The sequence below is a fragment of the Empidonax traillii genome, unplaced genomic scaffold (assembly GCF_003031625.1).
Source record: "Empidonax traillii isolate 1590-97213 ecotype Southwest subspecies unplaced genomic scaffold, ASM303162v1 scaffold1050:size236492, whole genome shotgun sequence".
NCBI lineage: Eukaryota > Metazoa > Chordata > Aves > Passeriformes > Tyrannidae > Empidonax > Empidonax traillii.
This window is the reverse complement of record NW_020956243.1, coordinates 212,773-236,470: the sequence shown is the minus strand read 5'-3', so window position 1 is coordinate 236,470 and position 23,698 is coordinate 212,773. Positions and strand designations below refer to the sequence as shown.

Sequence of the window (23,698 nt, the reverse complement as noted above, 5' to 3'; positions counted from 1 at the left end):
ATTTTATCAACTCCTTTAGAACTTACCTTTGTTGAAATATTCACAATCATATGCTACAAAAAAAAAAAAAAAAAAAAAAAAAAAAAAAAAAAAAAAAAAAAAAAAAAAAAAAAAAAAAAGAAAAGAAAAGAAAAGAAATGCAATTAACAGGCATTCTACAGATAAACTGGTTTTCTGTTACCCTTTATGATTGAGATGTAAGCCAAATGCTTGGCCAAATTAGATCATACACAAACATTTATTAAAAAATTATTGCCAAATATTTACTTCATTGCTTTAGGTAAAATACTAAGTTAAACTACACTAATTAAATACTTAATTAATATTTAAACTACTACCAGATTTAAAGAAAGCATTGCTTCTTAGCAGGAAATAATAAGCTTACAGTTGTCTTTTTGTGACCTCTAGTGGCTAAGGCTGAACTTCGTTGTTTTTCCATGCTACCACTAAAACACACAAACCTTTTCTATCAAAATTTAAGAGTAATCCCTTCCATCTGCAGCCAATTTGCTGTGTGACTCTGAGCAAGCTGCATACTCTCTGTGTGACTGCAAAGTTAGGAAACTGCTTGTTTCTTCCTAGTCTTTATATCCTGCCCTTTTTTATCACATCTTTGGAAAACTACTGTATTAGGTGTTTCCACCAGGGGCCAGAGAAAAAGGCCTTAGACTGTTTTTCAACTTCTAAGCATTGTTGGATAACAATACTAAGGTAAAGCTTAAAACCTATTGTTTTTCTTCAGAAGTCTTTTATACTTCACACTTGATCTGGGGGATCTAGTAAGGCAGCTATGTTTCCTAAACCTTAATAAGAAATAAAGTCCTGCCTTCTGAAAACAGAAATCACCTGAGCTGTTAAATTTGTACCTTTGGTTTGGGGGATGCATGCTGTACCCTAACATAAACGTCCCATTATTTTCCTTTCACATCATAGGGCAAGGAATTAAAAAGAGAAAAGAACCGCTCTCAAATACAGCAAGAAGAACATAATTGACCAAAATGAAACCAGAGTGAGAGGCACCAACTCATCTTCCTACCAGTGTGGCTTAGTGATTCAATTCCTGGCCCAGGTACCCTGATGCGATTGATTTTTCACGTCTGTCTCTCATGCATGCAGGGCAATGCTGGTTTAAGTAAACTTACGACACACTCTAGGAGACCTCCAGTCTACTGCAACTCCATGCTGGCAGCACTGATGGGCATATGCTGATACACTTGTACAGAAACACTCACAGTCACCTCCTTGGTTACAACCACATGTATCTGTCAAGCAGTTGGAATAAAACCAGGTGACGTCGATCTGAAAACAAAAATATCACTTGTCAAAAATACTCCTATAAACACTGCCAACCAACACCTCAATACAAAGCTATGACTCTTTCAGAAGTTAATATATCGAACTTGGAAGTAATAAACATTTTACTTTAAACGCTTCCTGACAGACAAGAAGAAAGGCTCACATCATCTTGTCCAGCACTTTAGAATTAAATCAATAAGCCATTAAGAACAGGCAAGCTAAGATGTTGATGTGAGCTTGTGTTTTGTATGGTTTTGTAATATTTAAGCCCTAACAGACTACAGAGAAACTTATGAAATAACAGACTTTCTAAGCTGATCACACATCAATAAACCTCAAAAGTGTCGAGAAAGTTAGATACACATAAGATGTAAGAAATAATAAAGTAGATGGACAACTCTTTATGTGAAGGTGGTTCATTCTCTTCATATTATCAGACAATTTCACAAAAGAATTTGTCATTTTGCCCTTACAGTATTTTCCAGCTTTTAAGCCATGCACACTGTCTCAATACCTGAACATCTTGAGGAAAATAAGACAAATAATAATGCTTGCAATTAAAAAAACAAAACAAAAACAAACAAAAAACCCAAACAAAACAAACAAACAAACAAACAAAAAAAACCACCAAAAACACCAACTCAAAATGGGGGTATTTTTGTCTGCATTACTTACAAAGCAGACTACTAGGACTACCCAAACCCATACTAAATTGGTGCCAAAGTCACTTCCTATCTACATCAGCTAAGTGCAGGCAGTCTAGTTAGACATTCACATTTTAGAATCAGAATAAGTATGGGTTAGACCTTCTTTGTGTTCTCTTTTGCTAGTCAAAATTATTATGTCATGGAAGACAAGATGAATGAAGATTTCAAGTGCTTCAAGTTTAAAAGTAACATTTTTCTCTACTGATATGTTCACTTTCACTTGTTTCTATACATGACCACAACTCACCACTGGATGGCAAGCTTCAAATGCTTCACTTAATAGTATTCCACACTCCTTCTTGGCAAATGGCTCTCTAAGGGGATTCAAACTGCATGGATTTCGAATATCAGAGCTGTCAACACACTGAAGCAGAAAGCGAAATTAAGGTGAGAAACTTTTTTCAGAACCACTTTGTGTTTGAACTTGTAAAACATAGTTCTGTGGCTTTTTTAAGAGAGGTAAACCATGAAACAAATGTGTTGCTTATGAAACTAAAGCAGGACTAAGATATAGAATTACAAAGTGATGCTAATATGAAGAAAAGGAAAATTACACAAGCTGAAAAATCATTTTGTTTATCTGAAAGTAGCAGAAAAGCACACATGTACCTATAGGTCCAACCAGAGCAATCTGCAGCCCTTACACCTGAGCAGTCTCACTTACATAAATAGTACGGAGCACTTGGACAACATACATTAGAAGTGTCAGAAATCAGATATTTTTACTCTAACTACTAGGAAGGGACATTTCTATGAACACCACTAGACACATGGCATTAAAAAAAAAAAAGTTCAGTGTTTAACTTTACAGCACATGGAAAGAATTTTTTTCTTTCCATTGCTAGGGCTGCAGAGTTAAATATTCCCCAGCTATGACAGATCAGCTAAACTGACAACATAGTCTAAAGTGAACCTACAATTCTTCTATTATGCAAAAAAAATACTACGTTATGGTCCAAATGTCTTCCAAAATGTTCAGAATTTTTCAGCATTTTTTTCTAAACTATTGCACTGTGTAGGCAAAAAAAGGGGATTATTTTCTTTTCCTTAACAGATTATGGCATCTGTAACAACCCCTGATATTGTCATCTGCATTGCTGCCTGACTGATACTTCCATGAATGAATTTCTGCTTTCATTCTAGATAAATTATACAACACAACAGCAACAAATCTACCAGCAAACACATTCTTGTTACTATGTACCTCTACAGCTGTCCAGCTGTTTCCAAACTCTTGTGAGTTTGTTAATTCAAAATTATCTGGAGTCCTCAATTCATTTACTGTCTTCAAATCAAAATTTCCACATAATCCAGTCAATTCACCCTGGTAAAAAAAAAATACACACACACATAAATACATATATAAAAACAATTTTTATTTTTATTCAATAAAATGCTACCACCCATAACAACTTTCAAAACTTTTGTCTCCAGTTACTTAATTATAGATTTGTCAGGTTTTGATCCTTCCTCAGCTAAATTTCAGTCAAAACAATTTAACTTTTTGTGATAATAAAGCTATGGAGAATATTTTTATTTTGACAATGCCCATAATATTCCCTTTCAACTATGTATCCTCAAGGCTTTAAAAAAGCAGCTGATCTTTTGTTCAGAGAAGTGAGCTGTTAGCCACTTATGTGCTTTTCTTTTGCTTCAGCAAAATAACACCTACTCCAGTCATGTAAGGAATGAGTACTGAAGCAGAATTTTCCCCCAAAGGTATTTGTTTCTTTTGTTACAGTAGCTGCACAGTAAAGAGTAACTAAAAAAAAAAAAAAAAAAAAAAAAAAAAAAAAAAAAAAAAAAAAAAAAAAAAAAAAAACAAAAAAAAAAAAAAAAAAAAAAAAAAAAAAAAAAAAAAAAAAAAAAAAAAAAAAAAAAAAAAAAAAAAAAAAAAAAAAAAAAGAAATGCAATTAACAGGCATTCTGCAGATAAACTGGTTTTCTGTTACCCTTTATGATTGAGATGTAAGCCAAATGCTTGGCCAAATTAGATCATACACAAACATTTATTAAAAAATTATTGCCAAATATTTACTTCATTGCTTTAGGTAAAATACTAAGTTAAACTACACTAATTAAATACTTAATTAATATTTAAACTACTACCAGATTTAAAGAAAGCATTGCCTCTTAGCAGGAAATAATAAGCTTACAGTTGTCTTTTTGTGACCTCTAGTGGCTAAAGCTGAACTTCGTTGTGTTTCCATGCTCCCACTAAAACACACAAACCTTTTCTATCAAAATTTAAGAGTAATCCCTTCCATCTGCGGCCAATTTGCTGTGTGACTCTGAGCAAGCTGCATACTCTCTCTCTGTGTGACTGCAAAGTTAGGAAACTGCTTGTTTCTTCCTAGTCTTTATATCTTGCCCTTTTTTATCACATCTTTGGGAAACTACTGTATTAGGTGTTTCCACCAGGGGCCAGAGAAAAAGGCCTTAGATTGTTTTTCAACTTCTAAGCATTGTTGGATAACGATACTAAGGTAAAGCTTAAAACCTATTGTTTTTCTTCAGAAGTCTTTTATACTTCACACTTGATCTGGGGGATCTAGTAAGGCAGCTATGTTTCCTAAACCTTAATAAGAAATAAAGTCCTGCTGAAAACAGAAATCACCTGAGCTGATAACTTTGTACCTTTGGTTTGGGGGATGCATGCTGCACCCTAACATAAACGTCCCATTATTTTCCTTTCACATCATAGGGCAAGGAATTAAAAAGAGAAAAGAACCGCTCTCAAATACAGCAAGAAGAACATAATTGACCAAAATGAAACCAGAGTGAGAGGCACCAACTCATCTTCCTACCAGTGTGGCTTAGTGATTCAATTCCTGGCCCAGGTACCCTGATGTGATTGATTTTTCACGTCTGTCTCTCATGCATGCAGGGCAATGCTGGTTTAAGTAAACTTACGACACACTCTAGGAGACCTCCAGTCTACTGCAACTCCATGCTGGCAGCACTGATGGGCATATGCTGATACACTTGTACAGAAACACTCACAGTCACCTCCTTGGTTACAACCACATGTATCTGTCAAGCAGTTGGAATAAAACCAGGTGACGTCGATCTGAAAACAAAAATATCACTTGTCAAAAATATTCATATAAACACTGCCAACCAACACCTCAATACAAAGCTATGACTCTTTCAGAAGTTAATATATCGAACTTGGAAGTAATAAACATTTTACTTTAAACGCTTCCTGACAGACAAGAAGAAAGGCTCACATCATCTTGTCCAGCACTTTAGAATTAAATCAATAAGCCATTAAGAACAGGCAAGCTAAGATGTTGGTGTGACTTGTATTTTGTATGGTTTTGTAATATTTAAGCCCTAACAGACTACAGAGAAACTTATGAAATAACAGACTTTCTAAGCTGATCACACATCAATAAACCTCAAAAGTGTCGAGAAAGTTAGATACACATAAGATGTAAGAAATAATAAAGTAGATGGACAACTCTTTATGTGAAGGTGGTTCATTCTCTTCATATTATCAGACAATTTCACAAAAGAATTTGTCATTTTGCCCTTACAGTATTTTCCAGCTTTTAAGCCATGCACACTGTCTCAATACCTGAACATCTTGAGGAAAATAAGACAAATAATAATGCTTGCAATTAAAAAAACAAAACAAAACAAAAACAAACAAAAAACCCAAACAAAACAAACAAACAAACAAACAAACAAAACCATCAAAAACACCAACTCAAAATGGGGGTATTTTTGTCTGCATTACTTACAAAGCAGACTACTAGGACTACCCAAACCCATACTAAATTGGTGCCAAAGTCACTTCCTATCTACATCAGCTAAGTGCAGGCAGTCTAGTTAGACATTCACATTTTAGAATCAGAATAAGTATGGGTTAGACCTTCTTTGTGTTCTCTTTTGCTAGTCAAAATTATTATGTCATGGAAGACAAGATGAATGAAGATTTCAAGTGCTTCAAGTTTAAAAGTAACATTTTTCTCTACTGATATGTTCACTTTCACTTGTTTCTATACATGACCACAACTCACCACTGGATGGCAAGCTTCAAATGCTTCACTTAATAGTATTCCACACTCCTTCTTGGCAAATGGCTCTCTAAAGGGATTCAAACTGCATGGATTTCGAATATCAGAGCTGTCAACACACTGAAGCAGAAAGCAAAATTAAGGTGAGAAACTTTTTTCAGAACCACTTTGTGTTTGAACTTGTAAAACATAGTTCTGTGGCTTTTTTTTTTTAAGAGAGGTAAACAATGAAACAAATGTGTTGCTTATGAAACTAAAGCAAGACTAAGATATAGAATTACAAGGTGATGCTAATATGAAGAAAAGGAAAATTACACAAGCTGAAAAATCATTTTGTTTATCTGAAAGTAGCAGAAAAGCACACATGTACCTATAGGTCCAACCAGAGCTGCCAGGCAGTCCCAATCTGCAGCCCTTACACCTGAGCAGTCTCACTTACATAAACAGTAAGGAGTACTTGGACAACATACATTAGAAGTGTCAGAAATCAGATATTTTTACTCTAACTATTAGGAAGGGACATTTCTATGAACACCACTAGACACATGGCATAAAAAAAAAAAAAAGTTCAATTTTTAACTTTACAGCACATGGAAAGAATTTTTTTCTTTCCATTGCTAGGGCTGCAGAGTTAAATATTTCCCAGCTATGAAAGATCAGCTAAACTGACAACATAGTCTAAAGTGAACATACAATTCTTCTATTATGCAAAAAAATTACTACTTTACGGTCGAAATGTCTTCCAAAATGTTCAGAATTTTTCAGCATTTTTTTCTAAACTATTGCACTGTGTAGGCAAAAAAGGTGATTATTTTCTTTTCCTTAACAGATTATGGCATCTGTAACAACCCCTGATATTGTCATCTGCATTGCTGCCTGACTGATACCTCCATGAATGAATTTCTGCTTTCATTCTAGATAAATTATACGACACAACAGCAACAAATCTACCAGCACACACATTCTTTTTACTATGTACCTCTACAGCTGTCCAGCTGTTTCCAAACTCTTGTGAGTTTGTTAATTCAAAATTATCTGGAGTCCTCAATTCATTTACTGTCTTCAAATCAAAATTTCCACATAATCCAGTCAATTCACCCTGGTAAAAAAAATACACACACACATAAATACATATATAAAAACATTTTTATTCAATAAAATGCTACCACCCATAACAACTTTCAAAACTTTTGTCTTCAGTTACTTAATTATAGATTTGTCAGGTTTTGATCCTTCCTCTGCTAAATTTCAGTCAAAACAATTTAACTTTTTGTGATAATAAAGCTATGGAGAATATTTTTATTTTGACAATGCTCGTAATATTCCTTTTCAACTATGTATCCTCAAGGCTTTGAGAAAGCAGCTGATCTTTTGTTCAGAGAAGTGAGCTGTTAGCCACTTATGTGCTTTTCTTTTGCTTCAGCAAAATAACACCTACTCCAGTCATGTAAGGAATGAGTACTGAAGCAGAATTTTCCCCCAAAGGTATTTGTTTCTTTTGTTACAGCAGCTGCACAGTAAAGAGTGACTAAAAAAAAAAAAAAATTAAAAAAAAGAGAATTAATATTACAATTGACAAGGTAGTTTGAATGTTTTTCTTCTTGATTTCTGACACATTGTCTAGTCTCTGAATAAAGATGATGTCTAATGTAATAAGATTTGCATAAACACCTCAAAGAAATGACCATAAGCGTTGACTTTCACCTACCTGCCACTGATGACCCATCTGGACATGAACGGTTGTTCTCTGATCCCAAAGAATGGTGATATGTTCATCAGGGAAATGAACAACAGTGAAAAATCCAGCTTTCCATAACTGCATTTTCTGTAGGTCGTCTATGTAACTAGATAAGCTCTGTTCAAAATAAAACAAGGGAGCTTATAATGGAAGCAATGTCTTCATGTTCACTTGGCAGGAAATGAAAAGCCTAAATGAAATAATCTACATGGTTGTCAAACGTAAGTCCAAAAGCAGACAGAAGGCCACATAGGCACAAATGCTCAAGCAAAAGTAGTCTGGGCTTTGATTGTGAACTGTATTGCATTTTTATGACTTTCCTATTTTAAAAGTTGATTATCAAATTTACAGTTACAGGATGGGTAATGGCAATTGGAGTGAAGATTAAAATGTTAATGGTTCACCTGGGAGGTATAAGACTAGTTTTAAGGTTCCTGATTATGATTTTCCCCTCAACTATGCCTAATTCAGTCTCAGCCACAGCCTTTTTTGAATATGGATAGGTAATAAAGGCACTGGAACAACCTCCCACAGTTGTCTAAATATGTCCACAGATTACAATCTTATTTGCAGAAAGCTTTCATCTCTCCATCCAATAACAGTCAGATTCCAACTTATTGTAGCATGGATTAAGATGTCTGGTTTAACTACGCAATATCTCAAACAAAGAGATTCAACTTCCCTTACATAGTCAGTCTATAAACTGTAAACAGTATTATTTATAGTGAAACTACTAGAAATACTAAATGCTTACAGCAATAGAATTTACAGTTTGGCCAAAACAAAAATTACTTTCAGGCTATGGAGGGCTGTATATACCAGGGGCTGTAGTTTGGGGATGGGGGGAGGGGTTAACTATATAGAAATATTCCTCTTATGCATTCCAGACCAGACTAAACTCTTAGTTCTAGTGGAATTAAAAACAAAATTCCCACTGACTTCAAAACACCTGGATTTTTTCTAAGGTATTAAACAGGAATCAAGTCTAAACAAAAGAGCTACAATATCTCAACTAACACTTTTGTCAAATACAGACAAGATTTAAAGTTTCCATTGAACAACACAGATATGATGAGCATTCACGGTAAAGGTATTTACACCTTTGCTTCTAAGGTGGCACAGTAAGTTTGTGGTAATGAAAGGAAGAAACATCTATAGAAGTACACACAACACTTATTCATCAGTGGTAGAAACTGAAACTTACTGGATTTCCTGTTTCATCATCAAATACTAAAAAAGATTTTCCAACGTTAATGAAAATGTTTTTTCTGCAAATGATTCCAGTACTAAAGCAGTCAATATTCTCTATTATAACAGAAAGACTGGTTGCAGAAGTACTCTGGGGAAAAAAAAAAAAAAAAAAAAAAAAAAAACAAATTAAAAAAAAAAAAAAAAAAAAAAAAAAAAAAAAAAAAAAAAAAAAAAAAAAAAAAAAAAAAAAAAAAAAGAAATAGCCACTTTTAAATACACTAATATAAATATATACACACATATATATGTATTTATACAAAGTTCAATCAGCAGAAACCTCAAATTCTAGACAACATCAAAAATGAAAAAACAGTATGTAGGACTCAATAGAATGTACAGAGAGGAAATAAATAGAATGGTAGATTTTAACAGGTAGTTTTAAATCCAGTTTTAGAGAGGCTTTACAAAAAAAAAATCTCACCTTAACTAGGTAAACCTTACAAGTTCCAACAAAGTCAAAAGTTAGTCCATCAAACGTCCTGTAATGCCGGTCCCCATACGCAGTACACATTGATGGGCAAGGATGGAAGGTGCACTGAAATGATCCGTGCTGGCAAATGCTGAAAAATGTATGACCAATAACAGTAACATCAGCTGCAAGCCCAGAAAAATTATTACAGCTATTACACTGAGAAGCAAAAAAATAAAAGCCATGCAAGTGTGATGAGTGTGGACAGAAGCATTCTGAAATGTTGTCTAAAAGCAGCATACATAAATTGATTCTCTGGGGAAAAAAAATACACATATTGAACTCATTCTGTCTATGCTCCTTATTCTGCTAGAATTTATAGGCTCCAGAAAACACAGACATCAAAACAAGAAAAAAAATACCACCCAAAGTAATACAATTTATTCTCCACTGGTACATCAATAATGTGCCACAAAGACAAAGCTTTTTTTTTTTTTTTTCAGCTTTTCACTGAACATTTTTTTCTATACAGGATGAATCCTAGAATAAAAAATTAACATGTCCTGTTATTCCAGCCTTTATGCATTCTCTGCTTGAGTGAGAATTTCACAGAATTACAGAGGAAACGTTTCAGTAACTTTATTTTGGTTTTTAGATTCCTTGAAAAAAACACGTTTTGGGTTGTTGGATTTATTTATTCTTCCTGATGTCTACATATTGTCACCCCCAAATCCTAGTCTAACATCTTAGTGGCTTCCAGGATAGTTCAAGTTCCATCTATGGCCACCTTAAGCATCACAGGGCTTTCATCACACATATACTAAGTGATTGTTCAGACCTTCCTGAATTCCCTTTGCTTTGTAAGAGGCTTTGCAGCATTGGATATTATGCATCTTTCTGCATCACCCTCTTGCAATTCAAATAACATTTTCAGAAACTATGTAAGTTCTATAAATAGTGGATACAATTTTATTTCCTGTATCCACAGGTAACCTCTAAAATGTTATTTTTATGTTTCTAAATGGATACTTTAAAAACTTCTCTTGATAAAGACAGAAGAGCTGGTGTCCCACTATATCTTTACTACAGGTATATTTATAAATATCTATCTTGCATTGGCCTTTTAAGCCATCAGTGTGCTTGTAGCAAGCGTGGGTAGAGTCCTTCCCAAATCTTCGTTCACGAAGCCTAGTCATGATGATTTATAAATCTAGGTTAACCTAAATAAAGCATGTGGTGTAATTATGGTACCTAAGTTTACTTTTCTAAAACAACTGATTTTTAATTTCCTCATTAAATGAATGCTTCATATTTTACACCTAAAGTGTAAATCTGACTTTGGGAAATACTGGGTAAATTTCTAACATTTGGCATCTCCTATGCTGAAGCACCAAGCAGTATGAAGTGTTTTCTCCATGTAACTTTTTATCATTATAGTGTTTCCTTTTCTGGTCATATTGCTATCATAGGGTCAGAACACCACTGTTTTCCAAAGAGCAACAAATACTTGGAAAATCTAGGCAGCTCCAACTACTAATATCATCTTCCTCCTGTCCCCTTATCAGGTAACTTGCACCAAAATGGAAACTTTGTCCAGATTTTTGGAGACTCTGCTTATCCTGTCATCGATTTGGCCCCAGCACTTGTGTTTGTATAGGTACATATATAAAGACACTAAGCACATGGCTAAAATGAGTTAAACTATGATATATGAAGTGCTTGCTGTACCAAAGCATGAGGAGACAGCGGCAGAATTTGTCCAGCTAACCCTAAACCCCTCAAAGTGGTACCTAAGGCAGGAACCTAATCAAGCTGATCAAGAAAGAGGCAGATGGAAGGAATTATATTTGGACTGAAAGACTAAGTGCTGCTTCTCCTCTTCTCTGTGAGACATTAGATTTTAATTTTACTCTTGGCCTATTCAAATCCTCCTCCACATGCCGATCTGTTAAGGACTCATGTGGAAACATTTCTTAAAATGTAAAGAGTAGGGACCTCCCTTTCATAATTCCATTTTTTCAGAGGTCTTAACATGTTTACAGTCAGAAGGAATGGATTTAGAGGCACACAATGTCTTCAAAATCCTCTGCACCAGGCTTGTTTCATACTAAGTGAACTGACGTTCAGTTATCAGAATCTAGAAAGTCCTACTCGGAAAAGCAGAACTATCAGCACCTTCCAAACTTCAATGAGCTTTTTAAAAAATCATATTTCCCAGAAGTATTTAAGAACAGAAGGCCCAATTCAGCATCCCACAGATCCTAACCAGCGGTTGCCCAATGGTCTCAACATATGACAGCAAAGCACCATCCATCTTACCTTGCACAGCACAGCACCAAAACGCTGTGGTACCCTCAGCATTAGAACCTTTTGTGTTAGAACCTTGACAGAGCATGCTAAAAAATTCAGGCAATTGCACAGAAACCAAAATTCGGAAAACCTAGAACCACAGTTCAGTAAGATCCCAGAGCTTGGGCTGAAAGTTCCTGGCACTTCAATGGTAGTTTTGCCAACTTAAGAAATTATTTTATTTACAATTACACTGTTCAAGAGATAAATCAGATTAATAGTTATGTTAATACTACATCATATATGAGTAAGATGATATTTAATATCAATGTATACTAATTCTCTGCACTAAAAACCAATAAATTATAACTGCTATGAGTGCCTAAAGGGGTTTGTTTGCAAAGAAGTATTCTCATACTTTGAACACTTCCCTGAAAATAGCAGATACACTCCTGCATGCACATACAGCAGACTCGAAGACTTCATTTGCTTTGTATGAAGCAGAGCTTGTTGCAGACTCCCATCTGTCAGCAGACAACTGATTGCCAAAAAGCTATTATCACTTAATCTATCTTTGCTTCTGGACATGGAAGACTAGAAAAACCATGACAGCCTCAAAGATCTGTACATGAATTAATGAGCCTGGCCTGAGGAAAAAAAAAAAAAAAAAAAAAAGAGAGAGAGAAGGCTAAATATCCAGTGTCTTTCTGCCTGCACTGCACTGCAGCTGCCTTTGGTGAAGTCTCGTACAGATTAAATGGGATATAATAAATTCTTTCTGATGCAAGCAATCCCACACCAGGTCCAAATGGAGAGGCCTTTGGAAATAAGGGGGTGAACAACCCGGTCGCTTTACCTGCCTGCCCAGTGGAGATGGCTTGTAAGTCGCTTCACCAGTCGACCAAAGGGCTACAAATCTCTTCTAGAGCAGATACTGAGGACCTGACGAGAGGCAGAGGTAGGCAGTCAGCACAAGGCTGGAGGGGGCAACGACATCCAGACAAGGCAGTGACTAGTGCTGACTGGAGAAGCCTTCACTGTGCCAAGCTACACTAAGCTGCAGGCCAGGAGCAGTAGTTCACCAGGTGACCCCAGTTAAATGTTCCTGGTGAGCTACAAGAAGGGGACAAATGGAAGGAGCTGCTCTGCAGAAAAGCTGGAGGCTACACCACTACCACAGTATCTCAGTGCTTGACAACGGATTTTTCTGAGGCTCTGGTAAGACAAATAGCACTGCTCAGTGCCAGCTTGCAACTTTCAGCTGTGGTCAGAGAAGAAAACAGGTGGAGACCATCAGGAAAAAAGTTTATTTCAGGATCATGCGGGTGTGGAATATTGTCACACTCTTGTGAAGCTTATTAAAACGGTAATGTAACACATTCTACTGAGTGCTCAAGAAAACTTCACAGGGTAGCATACCTGTACCTATACGCTGCATTTACAGCACTGGATAGTAAAAGGAATAGGTTTCTGCATGTATTTGAGTGATCCTATCAAACCTTGCCTATTGGAACACCTCCTTTTAAAGCCAATTGATTAATCAACTATCCACATAGGCAAAATTAGCAATCAATTTATCTACTACTATGCTCAGTACATGATGTTGCTCTGCACTCTCCTTAAATTATCATCATAGTGGGTGTACCCTTATGGTTACAGGGTTATATTTTGGTTCTTAGACTGCTCAGATTCAACGCCAAATGTGAAAATGAATTTAAAAAAAGCTCCAGCAAGTGTCACTAAGGTGTTATATAAGTACTTTTCCTCTACTTTTGGAACACTAGCCATTGAATATTGGTTTAGGTGACCTTGACAACAAAAAAACCCAAACTTTTTTCTAAATCAAGCTTTTTTAAAAAACTAAGAAAATCCCAAATAGCTATTATTTTGTTATGTAAAAGCTCTTTGAAACAACAAACCCTAAGCTTTAATTCATTTTAATACCTCTTTGAAGAAATGTAAATACAAAATCAAAGTAGATGATTTACCATAATCTGCTGTGAAATTTATTATTAAAATACACAAAGGAAAAAAAATCAATCTAAAAATAAAAAACTAAAACGAAATAATCACTTAAATAGACCTCTGCTTACCAGGTATGACAGGAAGAAATTACTTTGTCACCCGGAAAATATTCCTTTCCTTTCCACGAACATGGACATTCATCTGCATTCAAGCACACATCTCCATGTTTAACAAGACTATCAAAAAAAGAAGAAAAAATACACATTCAGCAGCAGTATAGCTGGTATCTAGACACAACAGTATTTTCCTACACTTTAAAATCACTGGCATCATTATTCATGAAAAGCAAATAATATTTTAAAATAACTCCTGAAATTGAGAAGGCATAATTTTATTATTAATTATCTATGAGCAATTTGATACATTCCTTTTACAGGTGCCTGCATATGTTATCTTCACTAAGTACCAGTACTCTGGGCACTAGCACTTTGATCACTAACTCTGTGAAGACTGAACCATTAACAAAAATTTTAAGGTCAGGAAAACTAAGAATTTCTAGAAATCCTTTAAATTTCTCCAAATTTCTTGTAGATCAGCCAATTAACTTGTATTTAACTTAAACCAAGAGATCATTCATGAGATGTGGGAGCCATCATGGCCCTTTGTTCTAGTGGTATATGCTCTTACTATCAAAAATTAGTGGCTTATTTAGTCTATAATGAGGATTATTTAGTCTATAACTGAGGATTTCTTCTGGTTCTCTTCTTTTCTCTACCTGATTTGAAGGGTTATAATTTGCTGCAGAGTTTTTCTGTAGCTGTAGTTACACCTCTTGCTCTGTGAATAATTCAATCAATATCAAAAGAGTTATCCTGGTTGCATGAAATTGAGTGTGTATTTCTGTACAACAGGCACCTTCATGCAGGCAATTACAAATATACTCAATTTTATTGGCAAAAACATCCTTATACCCTTTAAAGGAGATTTTCATAGATAACCATAGGCACACCTATTTACAATTCAAGACTAATGCTATAAATTCTTGCTTATAATCCCAACTCCTAGAGTAACAGCTAAGAACTGAAAATTTAAAAAAAAAAAAAAAAAAAAAAAAAAAAAAAAAAAAAAAAAAAAAAAAAAAAAAAAAAAAAAAAAAATCACCTAGCCACAACTGTTAAAACTGCTTTAATAGAGAAAGAACAGAGGAATTCTTGCCCAGCAAGAGTAAATAAAGCAACTAGTCTAAATTTTAAAGTAAAATGTGTGTAGCTTTTAATAATACCCAGAAAATCTGAAATATGAGAGTATGAAAGTTAAAGAGAGACCTCAAGTGGATTCTGCAAATAAATATCAGGAAATACACCAGAAGTATTGAATTCCTTTATTAAAAAACTATCTTTTTACAGAACCCAAGAAAGATGTGCTTCTTCTATAAAAAAAATAAATATTGTAATGCTACTGCATAGGCAAAAAGACACCAATATAGGGCCTAAAGGTTTAACAACAGATAAAAGAACCTGTGTTATCTCAAACAGATCTGCCAAGTTGTGAAACAAACTCTGGATAAGCTGCAGTAGTGTCTTTCACTCCAACTGCTGTGGCTCCAACTTTTGATCCCGTACAGGACCCTGCTTGATATAACATAATCAGCTGGAACAACTAACATGCCAGTGACATAGTAAAAGGATTCTTAACAGGCACCATACAATCTATGATTATCCTTGTTTCTAACATCTGAAATGTGTCTGTACTGAGAAATAAACAGTCCCTGAAAATGGTACTGTTGGGCTGATACGACCTTTTCTTTTTCGAGCTGTGTTTAGAATTAAAAGGAGTACATTTCGGTAGTGATATAAATTTTATACAGGTTTGCCTATGTTCCTAACAGTTTTCTTAAGAACACAGATTTGGTGTTTCTGACATGTAGTGCTGTAATTTGGGCAAGACACTGCACCACGGGCAAAAAAATCATAGGTTTGAAGCACATGCCTGACAAACAGGGTGATGATACTGTTTTGTTTCTCTCGTATCTAAAAGGAAAGACTCCATCATGGCATTTATCATGGAACATTTTACTTACTCATAATAATGAACTGGTATTTCAGATACTATGACTTAGGCTCCTCTTGAGTGTCTTATTCATCAGACAGAAATCTACAACTCTGTAGTGTTTCTTAATGGGAGAACACTGAACATCATAAAACCCCTCCCCCATTAAACTGAAAAACTATTCTATTCCTCCAGGGTATGTGAATTGTTCTTTGTAATCCTTACTTATTCCAAGTATTGTGTCACTTGGAGACGATCAACTGTGATACTGAAATTCCCACTTGCTTAAAGCTCCTCAGAACTGAACAGGGCACATTCAGGCACAAAGACCTCACACTGACAAGGTAACACTAAAGGCAGTTTTTTCCTCATGTTATTACACTGGATTAAAAAAACCCACGATAACAGCTTTCTCTCTTGTAAAGCCAAGCAAATGGTTAGATTTCCGTGATCTAAGGATTCACCACAGATACCCTACAGAGAGGCCTTGTACAGCTCCTCTTTGAAGTATTTGAAATTTTTCTTGATGGCTATACTTACTGCAAAGACACCAGGACAGCTATCACCCCTCACCACGCTGAACATTCACTTTCATTATTATCTCGTTGTTACCTATAGCTTTCTTCACTCACATACACAAAAACATGTAAATAGTCCTGGAAATAATTATTGGCATCATTAGAAGCAACATGTCACCTGTGAATCACCAAACACTTCTTTGCTTCTGCAAAACACAAAGATCTCAACCAGAACATAAAAAATATCTCTCTCCCAGCTTCCAGCAGAGTAGTTTTCAACAGCTTATGTTTTGCACAGGCTCCTTCCTCTCTCTCAGGCAACAGCCTACTGTCAACTGATTTTTGCAGCTATGAATTCTTTTGCCCCAAGAACAAATTTGCTCTCTGAGGGTTTCACAAATCTTCCCACAAGGGTCTGTAATACAGTTCAAGGGAAGTAAAAAAGAATGAAATAAACAACAGGTAGCATTTCTAATACCAGAATGCCACCACCACCCATGACTTGCCTAACCAGAAAAAAAAAAGACGAACAGATTTTGAAAGAAAAGTAGCTGTTAAGAACATTATTGAAGCACCTACGGGCTTATTTGTAGTTCAGTCACTGTCTAGACAAGGAGAGTTACTATATTCCTGCTGAGTGTTTTCTTTCCTGTTTGGGGAGCTCTTTACAGTCCACCTCTTCTTCCCCTTTCATTATACCAAAATATTAAGCAATCTTGTAGAATGATTGGAAGGTTTTTAGCATCCTTCTCTGTTACTGACTGATTTTGATGCTTTAACTGATGCTGCACTTAAGCAGCTTTCCCCTGGACTGGAAAACTCCTCTGCAATCAGCTCTACCATCAGCACCCTACTGGTGCTAAGCAGAGCAAGCCCTACACAGAAATGATAGTAGCAGCCTAAAGACCAAAGGTACATGAGAGTAAGAAAAACAAGAACAAGAAGCAGAATGACAGGGATTCATCAACCTTTCCCACACAGGCACCGGAAATTTGGCTCATCCATTGCCTGTGCTTCCTCTAAAGTATCCTCAAACAAAAAGAAGTTCTTGCCTTCACACACCTTCTACTGATTGTTGCAGACAGAAAAGAGCAAAGTTATCTCACAAGTGTAATACTTAGAGCTGCGCAAAACATGAGTGTGGGTCTCAATGCAACACCCTGTGTTTCATCCTAATTTTCTTTAAGAATGCTGTGGGTACAATTAGTGCTAAAAATCATGTAAGGCAGGACTTCAGGGGAAACTGAGATACCAAAAATTGGTGTTTGTGAATGGCCAAGAAGACACTATAAGCTGCTCTTAATCTGTCAGCACCAGTTCTTCTGAAAAGAATTGCACGCTTTGGGGGGAGGGGGGATACATGAAGCTATTTTAATTAATTATGCTTTTGGGGAGTTTGTTTCTGTATGTTTGCAGATACAGAACCAAGTATATTCCTTGACTCCAAATACTAAATCCACAGTAAAATAAGATGGTAACTTATGTGTCAGATGACAAATTTCAGTTTTATAGCTAAGCAGTTTTCCACAAAGATGATTTAACCAGAGATGGTGGGACAATAGGCTTAATTATCACTGACAGAAAATAAGAGACCCACAAGAAGTGAAATGCACTAATGGTATTTTAGCAATCATTTTTCTGATATAATTAAGACGTTTAGATAAATAATGCAATTTTGTAATAAAAAAATAATTTCAAAAAGTAACTCCAAAGGTAACAGAAGTCTTCCTTTCAAACTAAGTGACAGAATTCAATGCCTCCCTTCTTAAAAACAAGTCAGAAGACGGAAGTTAATATGAAAAGGTGCTCAAGAATCTGAATGATGATGGTGAAGTTTTACTGTTAATTGAATTGAAGTACAGAAAAAAAAACCCAGAGATTTGTTTGCAGCGACTGTAAACTAGAAAGTAGGCAACTAAGAGGCTTTTGGAAGTATTGAAAGAGGAAATAACAAACACTGAAATGAATCAAAGAAAGCTGAAAGTCCAGGGAAAAGGAGAGGATGGAAAAGAACTGGTTTGTCTTATGATGGCACTGCAATAGGTGTATTCTTTGGAAGTGAGCTCCAATCCAGCACCTTTAGCATGCTGTGATTGTATAACCATCAAAAGTGGAAAACAGCATAAGAGGAAATAATGGAGTGCATAGCTGTGATGGTATTCATGGAGGGTGATTCTTATTTGCCTGGAAAACATTAAATCTTCCTGACAGACCTCTCCAAAACACTTCCTAAAACAGAAGAAGCAAAATATTAACAGTAGTTAGTAGTTAGTAGTAGTTAGCAACAACAGGGTCATCCAGAAGAGAGGTTTGAACAGAACAGAGTTTTTATTTTATGCTAAAAACAATAAATTCTGAGTTTAAATTGAGGAGCAGTAGGCCTTTTGAAAAAGGGTACTAAACACACACCAAAAGAACAGGACTTTGATTTCATCTATGGAAATATATTTTAAGACATAACACAATCAATATAATTACTTCAATAAAAATTAGTTTTCTAAAATATTTGAAACTCAGCTTCATTCTTCCCCCATTATTGGGTTTGCTTGTCCATTGGCATGTGTATAAGATGACAACATTCATTGTTTTCTGTGTGAAAATTAGAAAGTTACAAGGTGTTTGTTTGGTTTTTTGGGTTTTTTGTGGGTTTTTTTGAGAAAACCTTTCAAGAATGTATTTAAGCTCCTTATGTGTTATTTGACACAGTACACCAGCACAGAAATGCTGTGATAATTTAGAAATGTTTGGAAAGAAAACCTGGCATGATATTCCTTAGTTACAAAACTTCATTGCAATTATAGGATGCTAGTCTTGAATTTACTATCTTTTCATAGTTTTGTTTTATGAGATCAATGAGTGACGAAAAAAGGAACAGACAAAAATTCTGATTACTTTAAATTGCCCCAAACTTAGTGGAGTCCAGTTTCAGCACAAAAGATATCATTCTCTGTCATAAATAATAACAGTTGTTGGCAGAGGTGGACTATTGTCGCACCACACCAGAGATTTTTGCCTTGTAACTCCACACCACTAATTCAGAAGAGAAACTGAGGTAGATCCTGGAACACTAAATCAAAACCTGGTCCCACAGATTTCAGCCTTAATGACTCTAACTCAGTGTGCCAACTAATGTGTTTGGAAAGAAAACACTGCATAAATTGCATAAAATTTGGCATCAAGAAAATAAAAATCCCTGTTAACTTTTTCCATTTTGTGAACTGTCAACCACAAGCCACATCTGCAGAAATTCATGGATGTAAACTTGGTAAAATGAAATGTTTTTGTGGGAGGGGGCCAGGAAAGAGGGATTGGCTATGTTTTTCTAAAATACACATAAAAAAATTTTTTTTCAAAGATTCTACTTAAAAAGGTGGCTCACACAGTTACAGGCAATTAAAGGATATAGTGGAGAGGAAAAGAGAAAACTTTGATACAGCAATGCTGTCTAGTATTCTTGAGGCTTACAGACCATGTAAATTAATATACGTGCTTGGAAAAATGGAGCACACTATTTCAAAATAGTGTGTGAGTGTTCCTTTCATACTTCAAACTGTGATCCCAAAATCTCTGTTCTTGGTAATTGTAATGAATAACTAGTAATGATGTTGCTTTCTTTGTAAGGACAGTCTGTTGACACTCCATAAAATATCAAGTTGGGTATTGGATGTTGCTGAGCTGTGAGAAATTAGGTGGCAGATAATCACTACTAGTAGCCAGTAGAAAATTCATTTTTTATTGCCTTGCAGTACTAACATTGAGGGGGGGAAAAAGTCACTGAAACAAGGAGAAAATTACAGCCAGTTTTGTAACCATGATTAGGAAGAGAAGTTTGGTTATGATTTAAAGTTCAAACAAAGTTAATCATGACAACAATTTACTTTGTTTCAATATACTGAGAAGTTAGCAGAGAATCCTTGTTTTAGGTTGATTGTATAGCAGATGGTTTAATTAACACAGCTATAGAGGGGATAGAACCATAAATTGGAAAAAATAAGGAAGATCTAATAGGTAGATGCAACAGAAGTGATAGAAAATATTACTCTGCATCTGGGGCAATGTGTACTGTGTGTTATTGATGTAACTCTCAGAATTCTTATTTATTATTCATATTTAGGGGGGCATTAATGTAAAATAAATGGAAATTACTAAATATTTCAGTTAATGGAAATGTGTATGGAGAACATGATCTAAAACATATACTAATGTATACTACAAAACCATTCACCTGAGTCAGTCCAAATAAAATCATCTGTCTTCAAAAAACCACCAGGGCTGCTCTTAGAGTCATAGAATTATTTAGGTTAGAAAAGATCTCTAGGGTAACTGACTCCAGCTGATATAATACCCACACAAAACTATATACATTGTATCTACAGTACAGATTTTATCCTGTACACTTTATAAAGTACAGGTCAGTTAAATCCAATTCGTGCTGCAGTCAGAGGGAAAAATGACATCAAGGGGGAAAGTGAGAAAACACACGTAATTCCTTCAGGAAGAAGACTGGTTTTTCTTGGCAGCAACACTAAGAGCAGGCTATAAGGAGCAATACACAGAAGGTGGCTGTTTCAGAGATCATTACTGATCTGAATGGAGATCACGGAAAAGGAAAGGCACTAATCAGCTTTCGTCCATTTGTGGTAAGCATCATATAGTATGCAGAAATATATGAAGATACTACTGCTTTTCTTCTCTTTATCTTTCACTCTGCTTTTGTGTTCTTCTGCAGTCTGATTATAGAGTCTCTCTTCGTTTCAAAAATCACTTGAGTCATAGCAACCCAGAAGCAGAAAATGTAATTCAAAGATTGAACTTGAAAAATTATGAACTGTGCTGTAAAAAGAGCATTATATATTTTTCTGAAATGCAGCACAGAAATATAGGAAATTTCCATCTGAACAGTGACAGACAAACAGTAAGAAAAAAACAAATAAAATCTCAATCACTAAATACGTCAAGCAAAGCAGGGTAGATCGACATTAGAAAGTAACCTCAACAACTTCTAAAACAGAGTGAAAGTAAATAATCATAAATTTTTATACCATAAGAACTATAACCCATAGAACTACCTCCTGTAAATTCAAGTATTTACTTAATCATAGTTACTTGCATCTCATTTACTCACTGCAGATTGAAAAGAAGGTCAAGTGAAGCACACCTGGAGACAACTGTTACTTTTCCCTATGATCTACTTATTTGGTATTTAATCTCCATTTCATGCAAGGACCATTAGAATGTATTCTGAGCACAAGAAAGAAGGAATGCTAGAAAGAGTGAAGTACCTGAAAGAATATTTCAGACTCCAGACACTAGAAAAATAAGACTGCAAATTAACAATATTGAAATGTTAACACTTTTTCTGTGAAAAGAGGTTCTTTCCTTCTCTTTTTGTTAAGTACCTTTCATGGTATCGCTGGAGAATAGTCAGCCCATTAAACGGATCAGAAAGGTTCTTTCTCATGAAAAAATGTAGCTTCCAATACAGGTTTCTTAACTGTGACATATTCACTTTATTTCACTGATTTCATTAGTTCACCTAAATCAACTAATCAAACCCATTAAACTGGTTTCATTACTACTTAAGTCTGTTTAGCTTACAGGTAATGAATCAAGATAAACAGATGCAAGATCTCAAACAGGAGCAAAAGCATGAATAAAGGACTAAAATTAATTAGTTCAGGTAAAAAACTTATGGTAAGATCAAAGAAATTCTGTTACTGTTTTACCCTTTTGAAGTGGACAATGTCACCTCAGTTTTATATTTCATCAGCAAGAACTGATTGTCTAGAAAGGTGATTTTAAAGTTGCACAAATTCACAGTGCATTTGAATTCTGCACTACTTGAACTGTTATCAACACAGCATAAGGTACTTTGTGAAGGCAATTGTATTTCATCCATCTTTCTCTTCCAGCAATTTAGATTTACCTTGCTGTGTTGCTCTGACTCTAATGTGGTCAATCTGCAGTACAAATCATTGGAGTGTGAATTCAGTGATAGACTGAAAACATTAGGGCTATTCAGTTCTAACAGATTCTATTCAAAAGCAACTATTATTAAAATTCCTAAACCATTAGGATTCATTGTCTAATTAAAAACCTGCATGGTCAAGGCATAGCAGAAATCTCTCCTGTTTCCAAAAGCATGTCTGAAAACACACACTTTCAGGACTATCTTAATTTTTCCTAAAGCAATCTCAAAAATCTAAAAAAAAAAAAAAATAATACAAGCAATATCAGACTACTAGAGCTGAATATTTAAAAGATATCAGTTTTGACAAGCTTGCAAGTAACTTTATCGTTTCTATTTCTTCAGTACAGATTCTAGTTCAAAATCTAGTTCCAATCCTAGGCTCATAACACTATTTCCTAATTTACCTTAAGCACTGAGGATAAAATCCTGAAAAACAAACAAACCTCTCCTTGCATTCTCCCCCAAAGGAAAAAACAAACAAACAAACAAACAAACGGTTGTATTAGTTCTTTATAGCCATCATACAGCCATAGGAGAACAGAATTCAGTTTGCCAAAGTAAAGGTGAAACTCCTAATTTTCTATTTTTCTTCCCAGGAAATCATAAAACTGACTCCTTTAAGTATACAGCCAACTTATCAGAACTTTGGGATCCCTAACACTTGATAGTGAGCCTTCCAACACTAAAAATCATTTTAAATGCTTAAATTCAAGAACTAACACTAGGAAGCAGCAGAAAAGTTCACAACCTCAGGGATTATGCACATCAGAAGAGCAGAGATTAAGAAGTTCATATGATCTGAGTTGCCAGCCATACAGTGCTGCTGAAGGTAGCCACCGGTTTTGAAGGGTATCTGCCAGGTCCAAGAGAGTGAGTTTTTGTGATTCTGAAGGTACCTGCTCCCAGTTAATTTCAAAATCTACTTCAGCACTGCGCTTTTTCACCATGATACCATATTGTGACTTGGATTAATTACAGGTTCCATTTCCCATGAACCATTTGACATTTCATGTTTCTGAATGCTTAGGTAAAACCCCAGAATTCTGAGTGGCAACCTTTCGTCATGACATAGAAATATCTACACATCAATCAGTACAAGTCCACAGACTTCAAGTGAGCTATTTCAACCCAAATCAAGGGAGACTCTGGCTTCTACTCTTTGTTTTGAGGTGGCTCAGATGGTATAAACAATAATTTTAAAGTGATAGTACTCAAAACCTTCAAGCTATGTGCTCAAGAAACTAAATCCCATCAAAACCAGCATAAATTAAACACACTGTTATTTTTATACTCAAAAATGTCTCAACAATACAGTGCTTGATTTCAAAACACAGCAAAAGTTCATCTGCACATTAGCAAATTCCCAAAACTTTAAAGGTCCTTTTGAGGGAGAGAATACTGAAAATTATGCCTATAAATGAAGAAACGTCTCCCTCAGCAAAATGTTCAAATAAGGGCTTAGATAACTGAAAAAAATATGTAG

The 23,698-nt window shown here is 35.2% G+C and overlaps 1 protein-coding gene across 1 annotated transcript in view; it reads right to left on the bottom strand.

Annotated features, from left to right (window-relative positions):
- Positions 1-26: 26 nt before the first annotated feature.
- Positions 27-23,698, bottom strand: part of LOC114068370 (otogelin-like) — a gene marked incomplete at its 3' end in the record, with an annotated part of 58,249 nt that continues 34,577 nt past the window's right edge. The window contains exons 21-28 of the mRNA XM_027904385.1: positions 13,806-13,913; positions 9,436-9,574; positions 8,968-9,102; positions 7,734-7,880; positions 7,005-7,124; positions 2,251-2,367; positions 1,143-1,299; positions 27-53 (exon numbers count right to left, since the gene is read on the bottom strand). Of these exons, the coding sequence (XP_027760186.1) occupies positions 27-53; positions 1,143-1,299; positions 2,251-2,367; positions 7,005-7,124; positions 7,734-7,880; positions 8,968-9,102; positions 9,436-9,574; positions 13,806-13,913 (950 nt within the window). The remainder of the gene's footprint in view (positions 54-1,142; positions 1,300-2,250; positions 2,368-7,004; positions 7,125-7,733; positions 7,881-8,967; positions 9,103-9,435; positions 9,575-13,805; positions 13,914-23,698) is intronic.